This window comes from Microtus ochrogaster, unplaced genomic scaffold, assembly GCF_000317375.1.
Source record: "Microtus ochrogaster isolate Prairie Vole_2 unplaced genomic scaffold, MicOch1.0 UNK3, whole genome shotgun sequence".
NCBI lineage: Eukaryota > Metazoa > Chordata > Mammalia > Rodentia > Cricetidae > Microtus > Microtus ochrogaster.
Window position 1 is genome coordinate 8,740,199 of NW_004949101.1, and position 13,848 is coordinate 8,754,046.

The 13,848-nt window shown below is 41.5% G+C and overlaps 1 protein-coding gene across 1 annotated transcript in view; it reads right to left on the minus strand.

Moving 5' to 3' along the window:
• Sptlc3 (serine palmitoyltransferase long chain base subunit 3) overlaps positions 1 to 13,848 on the minus strand; it is a 117,526-nt gene that overhangs the window by 34,895 nt on the left and 68,783 nt on the right. Inside the window, exon 8 of the mRNA XM_005365533.1 lies at positions 4,802 to 5,021. Within this exon, the coding sequence (XP_005365590.1) occupies positions 4,802 to 5,021 (220 nt within the window). The remainder of the gene's footprint in view (positions 1 to 4,801; positions 5,022 to 13,848) is intronic.

A 13,848-nucleotide genomic window follows, 5' to 3' on the forward strand; every position in this document is an offset into this window, starting at 1 on the left:
TGTAGACCAGGCTGGTCTCGAACTCACAGAGATCCGCCTGCCTCTGCCTCCCAAGTGCTGGGATTAAAGGCGTGCGCCACCACCGCGCAGCTTGTGTGTACTATCCTTATTTGTTTAAAGGGAGTGAGTACCTAGGGAGAAAGCAATAAAGGGCACACTACTTTTCTTAAAGTTCACTGTCATAGGGACTTAGCAGAGAACCTGCTCATACTGACAGCTGAACTGAAAGTCAAGAAACCTCAGTGACAGGAAGGATGGGCAGTCACTTGATGCGTTAAGGATGAGCAAGATGTCTTCTTAAGAACAAGTTCAGCAAGATCTCAGCTGAGAAGTAGTCACCGCAAAGATCAGACAAGGAAACAAAGCAAAGCCTCCTTTGATCAGACCGTCCCCACCCTCATTCCCTTTCATAAATTGAGGAATTTATGCAGTCACTCACAAGCATCCTTAGTTGGAATAATAGCCCGTCAGTGAGAAATTGCGCCTGGGACCTGAAAATTCTCTGTCCTACAGCATATTCCTTTAGACTGAGTCCATTTCGTTCTAGTCCAGGTAAAGGGTATTTTGCTTGTGTGTTTGAGGAAGGGTTCTGTAGTATCTTCTGGAGAATGTCAAGGAAAGCCCACCGATTCCATCCCTTTATCCCCTGATTGGGTACCACAAGCCATGAATTAAGAGTTGGCTTTTTGTCCTTCGCAAGGTGAGTCTGCCTTGTGTCTTTCTTTGGGAGTGGGTTAGAGGTATTCTCAGACGCAGGCTTCCAAGCCCTGTTTTTTCTTTTCAAGTTCAAAACCCTGATTATTTTCTTTACCCTTAGGCCCAGAGTTCAAGGGCAAGGGTGGGTTTTGAGGAGGAAATCAGACAGGAGGCTTTTAGAATAAACATCTTGGTACTCATTCCGTGACCCCTATTTATTTCAAAGGGCTGTTGAGAATGCCAGCACAGAAATGCCTCAGTAAGGGGCCTGCATTTGCTTGCTTTTCAGGCCACTGGATCTAACTATCATCCCAAACCTCTTTTCTATTTCCCACTTCCAACCTCTAGAATTACAACCCCGCAGTCTATCAGTCACAGGGCAATCTCTGCTTCACGTATTTGCCAGTCATCAATCTGTGCAGGTTGGGAGAAGTCAGTGGGCAACAGCAGGCATCCAAGAAGATGGAGAATCATGCTCAGGAGAACAGAGGGTGGGCGGTGTTGAGAAGTCAGTGGGCAACTGTCAGTATGCAAGTAGATGCCAGATGATGCTCAGGAAAACAAGAAGATGCGGGATCATGCTCAGGAGAACAAGAAGATGCAGGATCATGCTCAGGAGAACAAGAAGATGCAGGATCATGCTCAAGAGAGCAGAGGGCAGGCGGTGTTGATCACGTCCTCTCAGCAGTTAGATAAATAAAAATTGAAATCATTATCTAGCTTTTCACCTGGGACATAGTGGAAGGATGCCCTCCTGAGTATTGAATTGTTCGCTGTCAACAGAGTTCCAAACTCAAAGAGTAAAAGAGGAAAGCCTCATAGGCTTTGGAGACAGTGCTTCAGCTTAGAATTACCCCTGATTCACCAAGATGAATTTGTAGAACACCTAATAAGAAGGAAAACTGAGATCCCAAGAGCACGTCTGCTTTCCATGAGACCTTTGCACCAAGCGCATTTCCCCCTGCCCCTCACTTGTTTCTAAGTATTTTTCACCTGCCTGATTTTTCTGGTTGGTAATGTGCAAATCTCTGCTCTTGATCCACTCCACAAAGATTCCTAGAACATCTTCATTGTAATGAATTGAGAATATTGTCTCTGAACTGCCGACCTGAGAGCCTGCATGGTACTGAGCTCTTTAAATATGTTACAGCTGTGTACCTTGGTCTTTTCCTAAGACTCCTAACAGTGGGACAAGAGGCTGTCTCTGACTCTGTTACCTGTTTCTGGGACCCTTCCCTCCTACTGGGTTGCCACTTTCAGTCTTTGATGGAGGAGGGTCATCTGTCTATCTGTTGCTTTCATTGGTTAATTAATAAAGAAACTGCTTGGCCTGATAGGTCAGAGCATAGGAGGGTGGAGTAAACAGAACAGAATGCTGGGAAGAAGGGAAGTGAGGCAGACACCTCAGACAGACGCTAATAGCTCTCCACTCCAAGATGGACTCAGGTTAAGATTCTTCCCGGTAAGCCACCACCTCGTGGTGCTACACAGATTATAAGAAATGGGTTAATCAAGATATGAGAATTAGCCAATAAGAGGCTGAAACTAATGGGCCAAGCAGTGTTTAAATGAATACAATTTGTGTGTTGTTATTTTAGGGCATAAGCTAGCCAGGCAACCAGGAGCTGGGCAGGAATGCAGCCCGCAGCTCCTCATTACAAGTCTTAATAGGAGAGGAGGTGCCTAGTCTCCTGCAACTTGATATGCCATGGCTGATATACATGGGAGGCCTGCCTTTTTCTTATGAGAAAGGAGAAAAATTGAAGGGAAGCAGAAGAGGGGAAGTTAGGGGGGGATGTCTGGGAGGAGAAACTGTTTTGGCTGGAGAATAAATAAATAATAAGAAAGAATATTGTTTGTAAATGGAGACTAACAAGAGATTTCGGAGCCAAGTATTTTTTATATTTATCTTGAGTTTTGAACCCACTTGATTATTTTCGAGACTTGTGGCCAAATTCTCTTGCTCAGCCTCCATGTACTGAGTTCTGTTTGTGTCTTCAAGGTTTTGCCTCTTGGTGTTTTAGGGCTGTGTATCGCAGTTTGGCTAGCGAGGTCTGGCCAAACATACTCTAATTCATGATGCCACCTGGTGGTTCATTGAGATACTGCAGTATAACATGGGTTAAGGAAAAAAAAATGCAGGCGTGAAGCAGGTCTTGATTTATGATAGCTTTCACAATTGTTCAGTCTCTACTCTAAAGGGTTAGAAATCATGTGGACAAGAGCGTTCCATTTCGGAAACCCTGTACATGCCTTCAGAACAGAAAGCCTGTGCAGGATCCCAGGGAACTGTCCCTCCTGCCACTAGTTCCGGGCCTTTGTTTAAAATAGGTATCAAATGAAGGCACTCCAAGGAGAAAAACGTGACATCCAACACATCTGACAGCGTTTCAAGGATCTGCTTGCTTCAGTTTATCCAGGTGCCTTTGGTTCAGGAAACAGAGTTACGCTTGATTAAAAGTTTTGTGCCTCAGAAACTGCTGCTAAAGCAATCAAGGCCATACAAGGCAAGGTAACCCGGATCTGACAGCTCCTAACCCCGAGACCCTCTGATCCCGCTGATGTGACAGTTGGGAAGGAAATATTAACCTGTCACTAGGCTTTGCTGAAGTCTTTGAGGGCCTGACAGTCCCTCTGTTTCTAGCATTACCTAGCTCATCCCCGTAGGGCGCTGGAGGGAGGATGATATACAATGTCTTGAGTATTGAAGACGGCAGCAATTAAAGGAGGGCAAAGACCACTGGAAACAGTATTTTAGGCATCTTTATGCCTCGTGGTAAGTGGCCAAGATGAAATGTGTTGTTTTAAATCACTGGCTTTTAGTGATAGTAGCTGCCTGTTACATATCCCCCCAACTGGCCTAACTGGTTGACCAGTAGGCTAAACTTTTGTTCCTGCTGGTCAGAATGGATAAGTAACTGAATAAGTAACTCTAGAGACCCCTGTCTCACCCCTCACCCAGTTTTAAAAGATGGTATCTCTCTGTGTAGCCTTGACTGTCCTGGAACTCATTCTGTAGACCAGGCTGGCCTCCAACTCATCGAGATCTGTCTGCTTCTGCCTCCTGAGTGAGTGTTGGGATTAAAGGCGTGTGCCACCACTGCCTGGCCTAGACAACATTTTAGCAGTACCTCCATGCACAATGCCCCTCTAGTAGGAGCTATACTACAGTCCCTTTGGGACAAATGTAAGCTTGTATGAAACAACCGCCATGATTTGGAAAAGGTACATACAGGCAAAGGGACCAGGGCACAGTTTCTTTGTCCCTTAGATCTAGATCTGAATATTTGATTTTCCTTTTCACTTCTTTAACAGTATAATGTCATCTGATCCAAATTTTCAGACATTTTGAGAATATAGAAGATGGGTTATATAACATTATAGGAAAGTTATTTCTTAGAAAAATAATCTTAAAAGTCCATTTTTGTTCTGCCGTTGTTTAGGTGACAATTTGTAAAATCTATCAGGTCAGCTTCTCTAATACATGAACTTTTCCTATTGTTTTTATCACTTACTTTATTTTCAACACACACACACACACACACACACACACACACCCTCCTAATTCTTTAAGTTTTGAATTTAAAAAATTGTATGCACATGTTGCCTGCATGTATGTCGGTGTGCCATATTTGAACAGTGCCAGCTGAGGCTTCAGATCCTTGGGGCTGGAGATAGTGTTGAGCCACTGTGGGGTGCCAGGAATTTAAGCCAGAAGAGCAACCAGTGGTCTCAACTACTGATCCATCTCTCTACCCCACTCCCTTGTAGTTCTTATGGGATCTCTTATCAGTTCTGTGGGCTGGTGTATGCTGTTGTCTCCTGTGAAATTAAACCTCCCACTATTTGTCTACAAGACTGGTTGATGATCAGTCATTCCACAGGATGTCTCAGACACCGTCCACCTGAGTTTCCTCTCTCCTAGGTGTTCTACAAATTGTACCCTTGCTGTTGTTATCTGGTTGTGACCACTCTTCTCACACTTTTCTTTACTCCATGTTACAGGGGAGCAGAACTGAAATTTACGTGGAATTCAGGGAAGACCTGCTTCCCGCTTCCCTAGGGTGTTCAGGATCTCCACAAACACTAAACTTTCCTTTCTTACCTTTTTCCCAGCTATATAGCCTCCCGAGGCCGCAAAGCTTTTGGTGAATGTCCCCATGTATACGTCCACATCTTCAGGGGCCAGTCCAAAGAAGTCTCTGACACCTTTGCCATTGGGGCCCGTAGCACCAATACTGTGAGCTTCATCGATGTAGAGGTAAGCCTTGTATTTCTTCTTTAGAGCCACTATCTGAGGCAGATTCACAATGGAACCTTCCATGCTAGCACAGAAGGAAAAATTCTTGGTAAGTAGTGAATAGCCTTCTGGAAAGTTCTTTTGCTTTCCTTCCAGTGCTTCCTAGAAAATCTGCCCTGACACCGTCAGGCTGCTGACAAGGATCTGTCACTCTTCTATTGGCATATCTTATTCAGCAATGACAACCTTTCAATCTTCTCTGCTCCATGCTACTTTAATAAAATACTTATATTTGATGGATTGAGTTGTTATCCTTAGTTCTTAACTCAGAAATGAGCTTACCATACTGTTGATCTGATTTATTTGTAAAACTGCTTTTTGCAGTTAGATCAATGCTTTGGGGATAGGTATTCTGCTGGTCTTAATAAAAGTGCTCCACCCTGAGCCACTTTGATCTATCTGCTATTGCTTGTTTGACAATGCTGGCCAGAACTGCTAAAGATTAAACTGGGGAACTAAAAATACACAGAACTTTAGACATAATAGTATCAATTATCACATAATAGAAAATCTCTTGGTATTCCTGCTCAGCATTCATCACAGATCAGTCTCCTGGTGGCACCCTTTCTTCATGATTCTTTAGAGTGACAGGCCAGAAGTTGATTAAGCCTTAAAACTCCAGATAGGTTTAAGGCTCAGGTTTCTGGGTTCCTCCCACAGAGGTTCCAGAGGTGGTGGGTAAGGGGGCAGGACAGATCAATGGTATATACAAGCTTCCATGAGGTGGGAGTGATTTTTTATTAATAAAGAAATTGCCTAGGCCCATTGGAAATATAGGTTGTTAATGGATAATCATCGATAATAGTAAAGCTTGTAGTCATGTTAGTTAGATTTTCTAGATATATAGAGATAATGGATAATCATCGATAATAGTAAAGCTTGTAGTCATGTTAGTTAGATTTTCTAGATATATAGAGATATATTTCAGTTAGATAGACATTCTTTATATATCTCAAAGACTACAGAATATGACATTTAAAATATTTTAATAACTTAGGGTTTTTTATGACAATGAGACATGTCTGCTCCTGGCAGCCCCAGCTACTTCAAGAGAAAGATGGGCATTAAAGAGGCTCCTTATGGAGTTTGATAGCCATTTGGACAAAAAACTGCTCTTGCCTGGACTAATGCATAAACTGGACACAAAGAACCCGCAGAGAGAGGACTGCTAAACTTGCCTAAAGGTGAGATGATCTTTCAGGGTTCCTGACTCATGAAAGAGTCTGTGAGACATTCTGCAGAACACAGCAAAAAGTGACTGTCTTTGAAATTTCCTACTTCATGGAAATGTCTGCTGGATACTATGGGCCTGAAGGCCAAAGATGGATGCCCCAATGGTACAGAGAAACTTTGGGTGACTGTACAGGCAGTGAGATGTCTCTGTCATTTCTAAAATTTTAAAAGTTACTTACTTCTTGTTTACTTAGGTAATATTATATCCTTCTGGAATCTTTAATGGAGTTAAAAATGGATACATAGTTGTAGTTTTCCTTAGTTATAATAAAAGATAAAGTAGATATAAATATTGTAACTATAATTCTTACTTGATGACTGTTTTAAAGAAAAGAAACTGTTTTAAATAAAAGAAAGTTAAAGCCTTTCTTTTTTGTTTAAACAAAAAAGGGAAAATGATGTGGGAGTGATTTCTTATTAATAAAGAAACTGCCTAGGCCCATTTGATAGGCCAACCCTTAGGTGGGTGGAGTAAACAGAACAGGATGCTGGGAGAAAGAAGCTGAGTCAGAGAGTTACCATGATTCTCCCACTCCAAACAGACACAGGTTAAGATCTTCCCTGGTAAGCCACCTCATTGGCTACACAGATTATTAGAAATGGGTTAGATCAATATGTAAGAAAGAGCTAGCCAATAAGAGGCTGGAACTAATGGGCCAAACAGTGTTTAAAAGAATACAGTTTCCGTGTAATTATTTCGGGTAAAGCTAGCCGGGTGGCGGGAAGCAGCCCTGCCGCTCTTATTTCTACACTTCCAGGATAAACTCATACCAGTGGCTAAGGACATCACTTTGGGATTTACCACTACTAACCAACCCTTTTGCTTTAGAACTATTTTATTATTTAATTTAGTTTTTCAAGTTTTAGGTTTCTTTTTTTTTTAATTGACAAAACTTATTGTAATAATAGCTTTATGTTTGTAGAACAACTGAATAAAAGGTACTGAGGATTCTTGTATCCCCAGTTTTACCAAGTTTCTCCTGACATTAAAGTCACCCACTAGTGTGGGCCATTTATAACAATTTCATGAGCCAATTTTGATACATTAACTAAAATTCCTAGTTTAGTGTTTACTCTTTGTGTTATATATTCTATATGCTTTCCAAAAGAATAAGGATAGGTTCCCAGATTGGTATGTCATACTTACCCAGGGTCATGTTAATACCTGTCATCCCCATTTTAGTGTGTGTAGTGATCAAGAGAGTGTCTAAGTGTTTTATTGTCCATGGTAGTGCAAACTGTAAAATGTTTCAAGTCCTTAGAGAAAGATAATATAAGGCCAAATAATAAGTAAAATTAAATTTAATATTTACATAGCACCTCTGGATCTCAATGGGTTTTAAAGAACATTGGCTCTACTTAGTTCTCAAACCACTGGAAGCTTTTGCACTGCATAGCTTGGGCTGTACAAATACTCTGGCTCTAAAAAAAAACCCAGACTCGTATATTCACAACACAATGCAGCTTGTCAAACAACTCAAGCAACAATTTAGCTAAAGACTAATCGTTTGAAGAGTGGTAAGCTTTGTCATTCTCCCCTGTTAGGTCTTAGACTGTATATAATACATTAAAAATAAGTTTAGGTGTTAGGTTGATTCAGTCAAAACAGTTCATTAAGTGTCACAGCTACCCAGACCAAAAGAGTTGACTTTAACCATCAATGATACAGCACATGGGTATTTCACGAGGTCATTTCGATGGCCAAATTCTGATTTTAATGGAAGACCAAATGGTCTTCTCTTATTCATGTTTGTGAGTTACTTCCAGCACTACATTCAATTTCTTGCTTTTTAGAGTGCTCACTCCTGAGGAGGCAATATTACTGTCTACCTTCGGCTTAGATTGGGGTCACAGCACTTTCTAAACTGGGACTTGGGCAGCCCATCTGATGTTTTCCATTATCCCTCGCTTCATTGTTATGTAGTAGAGGCAGGATGATGAAGCTTTCCTCCCAGAATCTTTATAATGGCTAGTATTAATGCTTGTCAACTGTCAGACCATCCCAGGCACTCAGTGAGCTTGCAAGCAGAAAGTTTCACTGAGGCCTGATGTGATAAAAAGGAACCTTTAACAAAGTTCTGTGTTTAATCTTCTAGAATAAAGGCATGTGAGTGTCATTGCACGGGTCACGCATGAGAAATGATTCCAAACCCTCAGAATCCTTAGATTTTGCTTGTCTTTAAAATGCTGTAAGTAGGTAACACAAAATATGCTAGGCACAAACAGCCATTCTTTTTTTTTTCTGGAACTGAATTTGGCAGGAGGCAAAGTTAACATTGACAGCGTTTGTAGACGCTCCCCACACCTAATCAGCCATTTTTCCAGGGGCTGCTCTAGGTAAGGACCTAACCACCTGGCTTGTATTTCTTCCTCCAAGATTAATGACTCGACAATACTGCTTATTTGGGGGGTCAATGTCAGGCATAAATAGAGTCCTAAGTAGAACTCAGCTTTTATATAGTCCTAAGTAGAACTCAGCTTTTATATAGTTATATTCATCCACAATGGTTTCATTCCCCCCCCCCAGTATTATTGAATTTGCACAGAACCTTTTGTTATAGTGGGATAAAGAGTCTGGGTGAAAGTATAAAAATCACTATTTGTGTTATTATCACTATTTTCTGTCAAAACAATCAAGACCAAAAGCAATAAAGAAAAACACATATAGTATGTTGTTATTTTTTTTCCTGGGTGAAAGGTTTTGTTTTTCTTTTGGCTTTAGTAGAAGAAAAAGAAATAAAATACAGCTATAAATAAAGATAATGGCATCAGTTTATCTGAGACTCTGTCTAGGGACTTGAATTATTCTTTAGGCCACAAGTCAGTAAGTTGTATTTATTTTTTATTGTATAATGCATTAGTTGAGGGGCAGTTCCTTTTAAAATTGTCTCATCATCCTCTTCTCCACATGAAAACCAAAAATTAAGCCATAGCTCAGGAAACTTGTGCGGTGGAAAACTCTTCTTGGCAGCCCAAGGTTTAATCCAAGAGAAAAGAGGAAAGGGTGGGGTAGAGACAAAGGGGTTCGAGGAAAAGGGAGAAAAGAGGGGGATGTAGAGAGAAGGAAAAGGATGGCGAGAAGAGACAGAGACTGAGAGAGACAAAAAGAGAACGAGGGAGGAGAGGGATTAAGACAAAACCCATCTATTCCTTGTCTTTACATGTTGAAACTATAGAGAATTGGGGAAAGTTTATCATTGAGATTATTCTTAACTTTTCTCAGTTTGAGGGAGAAGAACTCTTAATCTATTCTTAGACTCAAGACATTCTGCAAATCCGTCCTATGCTGATGTGTACGATTTGGGAAAGGTTGGCGCATACTATGAAACGCTTTAGATTCTGAAAGTTTGGGCTCCCACCATGCTGGTTTGTGTCCCAAGTTACCTGGGACATCTTTACTAGCATCATGTTTTTTTAATAACTTTAGATTTCTTAGTCATTATGAATTAATAAGGAATCTGTTCTCCTCAGATACTACAAAAATAATGCTGTAGTCAAAACAGATGTTCGGCTTGAAATGTTTTTTAGGACTGAAACAACCAAGTCAGAGAAGTAATGACTTTGAGCTGGGTATGAGACAGTCACCTTGACCATTCAAGATGAAGAACAGGTCTCAGAGAAAAACCAACAAGGCTAGTCTTGGCAGACTCTGGCTAGTCAGCTCAAGCAACATAAGGTTCCTGTTTTCTTTTTTTTTTAGCAACCTCAACTCTATAGGTTGTTAGGATTTTTTAAACATATTCTTATATTTAATGTATCTAATGGTGGATCAGAATGGCTTCTAAGACCATCGTAGACTGTCCCGCGGGTGGTAGACCAAGACTCATGCGTCCAGACGCTACAGATAGACTTTTGTTGTGAGCTTTTGGTTCAGCTTTGCTGTGAGCAAGGAGGGTACACTTTCCTTTTGCTTTTTCCCTGGCTGAAGTAAATCTTGACTATTTGCTTGTGCTGTCTCTGTCCTTGTGTGAAATCTTCTCCTTTGAGAAGACCCCAGACTACTGACACAATTAGGAGGAGGGATGTTCTCCAAACCACAGCAATATATGGTTAACACAATATTAGGAAATCAGATTAGAACCTTAAAAGAATGCAATTTGACTTTTTGATACCAAGTCATGGATTCATCGACACTTAGATTTGCATTTCCAATTCCCTTAATTTACATATGGAGAAGATGAAGCCTAGATAGGATTACTTTAAGTCAGAGTGACTTTGTACTTTCAGAGTTTACAAGTTGGATGCCAACAGACAGGTGGCCTCTTCTATCTGCAAAGAGCCTTTTTTTCACCAGGGCCACCTGGTTATTAATGCCAGCTCTGCTTCCTTTTACTAATATGCCTAGGGCAATGTATCTAGGCCTGAGAGCCTCTGTTTCTTCATCTTTATAGTACTCTCAGCAGCCTTGTGCAATGTCATACACTTAGAATATTGAGCAAGGACCAGACACAAGGACAAGATGAGCCCTCACTTTGCTGTCATCCTTTTCTGTATGGAGAGCAAATCAGTATTGCTATGTCAGCAGTTTATTGCTTTCCAACCTGAAACCTCTTCAATGGAAAACGTGAAAGTATGAAGATAGTTACTCTTTGTGTGGGCTTTCTATGGGCTTTGCATCTGACAGATCCTGCCTCATATGATCTTTCTTAACACTTACATATATGTTCTAAGGAGGGTACACAGCTATGGGGACCAATGCCAGGATTTGAATCCAGGTCCCAAATCTGGCTCCAAATCCTGACTCCTCTCTAGTTTTTACAAAGATAAGAACTTTCATGCCTATGGCAATAATAATTATTATTGTTGCTATTTTTGGGAAGTGTTCTGGATTCTCAGTCTAGTCCCCTAGACATTTCTTGTTTGAAGCCTACTTGAAACTTTGTGACTTGAAAACTTAGCCTTTTTCTTTAAGAATCATGAAAAAATTCCTGTGGATGAACAACTCACAGTGTGGTACTTTACCTGTGGGGCAGAGAAGTAAGAGACAAAACAGCAAGAGCAAAGATGACCCTAGGAGTTAACATGCAAAAGAGGCTTTGGGGAGTGTCCAATCAGGTATGTGTGTACTGAGCTCACATTCCCAATCCGGACACTTTGGAAAGCGCGATGTAAAGCAATTTCATTTTCTGGTGACAGTTCTACACTGGCTTGCCCAAGTGAAAGCTTTCCAACTGGAATTTTGCTTCAGAATTTACCTTACCCTAGTCTTAGTTTACAAAGGAGGCTGCTGGTGGGGTGGAGGCTGTTGGGATGACATAATCATCATGCAGAGAAGATGAAGGAAGTTTCTGACATGGAAACTTTGTCTGGTGAATATGCTAGGTTGTTTAATCTGCACCAAACTGATGCAAAGGTAGACACATGCAAGTTTCCTGTTGCCTTGTACACAATCCAATCTTCCTACCAAGAATTAAAGTATCATTCTCCTTTCTGAGAATGCAGGCTATCTCTGGGGTGTGTTTGGCCAGCAGGGCACAGCATGAGTTCTGGGCCACTCTCTTAAAAACAATGGCAATTTCTGGGTTTTCTGTCTTGGAAGCCATGGGTCCTGTTGCGAGGGAGCTCTGAATAGATGATCTGATGTCTTGTCAATACTACATCACACAGATCCTTGTGTTGATGCCCATAAAATAAAACCAGATTCATGTGAATGAGAAAAAGGCACCCCAGTCACCATCCAAAAGCCAGTGCTAAATATGTGAATGAAGAAATTTTAGATATTCCATGCTTGCTTGAATTCTTAACTGGCTGCGATCTTGGGAATGAGTTCAGTGAACACTGTGTGACAGCAGACCTGACTCACAGGATCAAGGAAAATAAGAAATGATCACTGTAAATCTTTTCATATATAGCATAAGTTAACTAAGAGTCACCATTGCTCAATTGTGGTTTTGTGCCTCTTTGGCTTAGGGACAGAAACGTGCACCTGCAAACCTTCTCTTCCCCACTCCCCACAGGACAGGATAAATCTAGCTTAGCCCCTAGTAAGTCCAGCTACTGTAGTGGTTTCTGATGAAAATATTTGTTAGTAAAACATGGATGGAGACTAATTTCAGCCACAATCCAAGCGCTTAAAAATGTGACTTTCCTTTAGTGGAAATAAGTTCTGTTTGTTTGAAATTGGGTTCTTTTGACTCTGGTGAAAGGAGATGCCCAGTGGGCCTTCCCTCAGCCAATTCATCCTCCTGTAAGTCCAAACCTGAATGACAGGTGTTTAGATAAGAGCTGCGTGAATCCCTCTCAGGCTGGTAGCTGCTATAAACTACACAGGGAGAAAGCTTGCCACTTAGGTTTATGACAGCACAGACTCTGGGTGAGATTACTTCCTCAAAGTTCAAGTTCAGGGCCAGTGAGTAGTTAACTATCCAAGAAGAGGGCTTTCTCAGCCTTGGCAGTATTGCTATTTGGAACGACAGAATTCTTCTGGATGCTTCGTGCTTTGCAGGACGCCCAGGAGCAATCCCTGCCTCTCCCCACTAGATGTCAATAGTATTCCACTTCATGTGTGGCCACTAACACCAGCCAAATGCTCTCTGATTGGAGACGGGGTAAAAATTACCCCAGCTTTCTAGATCACTGTTTTAGAGATCTTGTAAACACTCCCCACTCCTGGGGTCGACCTTAGACAATAATGAGGGAAGTGTGGAAAGCGATGTACTATGAGCTGCCATCTTTGCTAATACAGAATTCCAATCACTTAAAATAAATAAATAAAAAGGACTCTGGTTTTTATTTTATCTTTGACTTGGAGAATTCACCCCAAAGAAAAGGATAGGGCACATTTCTCCTGTAACTCGGTATTGACGCAGATGGCGTTTGCTTATGATTGATAAAGATAATACCTTCGTGATCTCGTTTGTTTTCAGTTGAAGAGGTTTCAAGTTAGGAAACATTAAACTGTCTATGTAGCAATGTTTGCTTTTCATGCAGAAGAGGAAGGGCGGCGGAAGGAGGACTCACAATGCTACTGTTGTCCTCATGTCTCCTCTGCAGTCACACTCTGGCTTGGGGTTCCCCAGCCCTCACTTCCTTCCTTTGTATTTCATGTCTCTCTCTCTCTATCATAGGGGATAGAGCCCCAGGTTTCTCTTCTGTAAGGATTGCTTGGGAATTGATTTAAGAAGGGGCACTCTGAGAAAATGTTTCCTTGGCTTACAGAATAGGGTGTAAACAGGCGGAATGCTTGGGTGCAATTTCCATTTGAGCCACGGTAATCGATTTAGAAAGAGAATGAAGCAAATTCAATCACAGCCAGCAATATAAAAGCACTGCTCAGAATGACTTAGTGGGTATTTTCCTGCTCAGCTTAAGGAAGGCAGGGAAAGAATCTCGAGAACATTACCAAATGCTAGGATCAGCATCCCACTGGTCCCACTCTGGGGGAAGGATTGCCCTCAAGGTTAGGACCCTATATTCTGAGGTCAGGCATTAACCTACTTAATTACTGACTGAAGGAAATACTTGGGACCACTGTCCACATAGGGGGGCTGGAGTCAACCATCTGTGACAGACATGTCTTCGAACATCCTGATGTTGAATAGCTCAGACACAAAAGGTCTTTGAAATGCTAGGGCACTGGAAGGAAGCAATACAGATCAACACTGAGGACATTTCTAAGG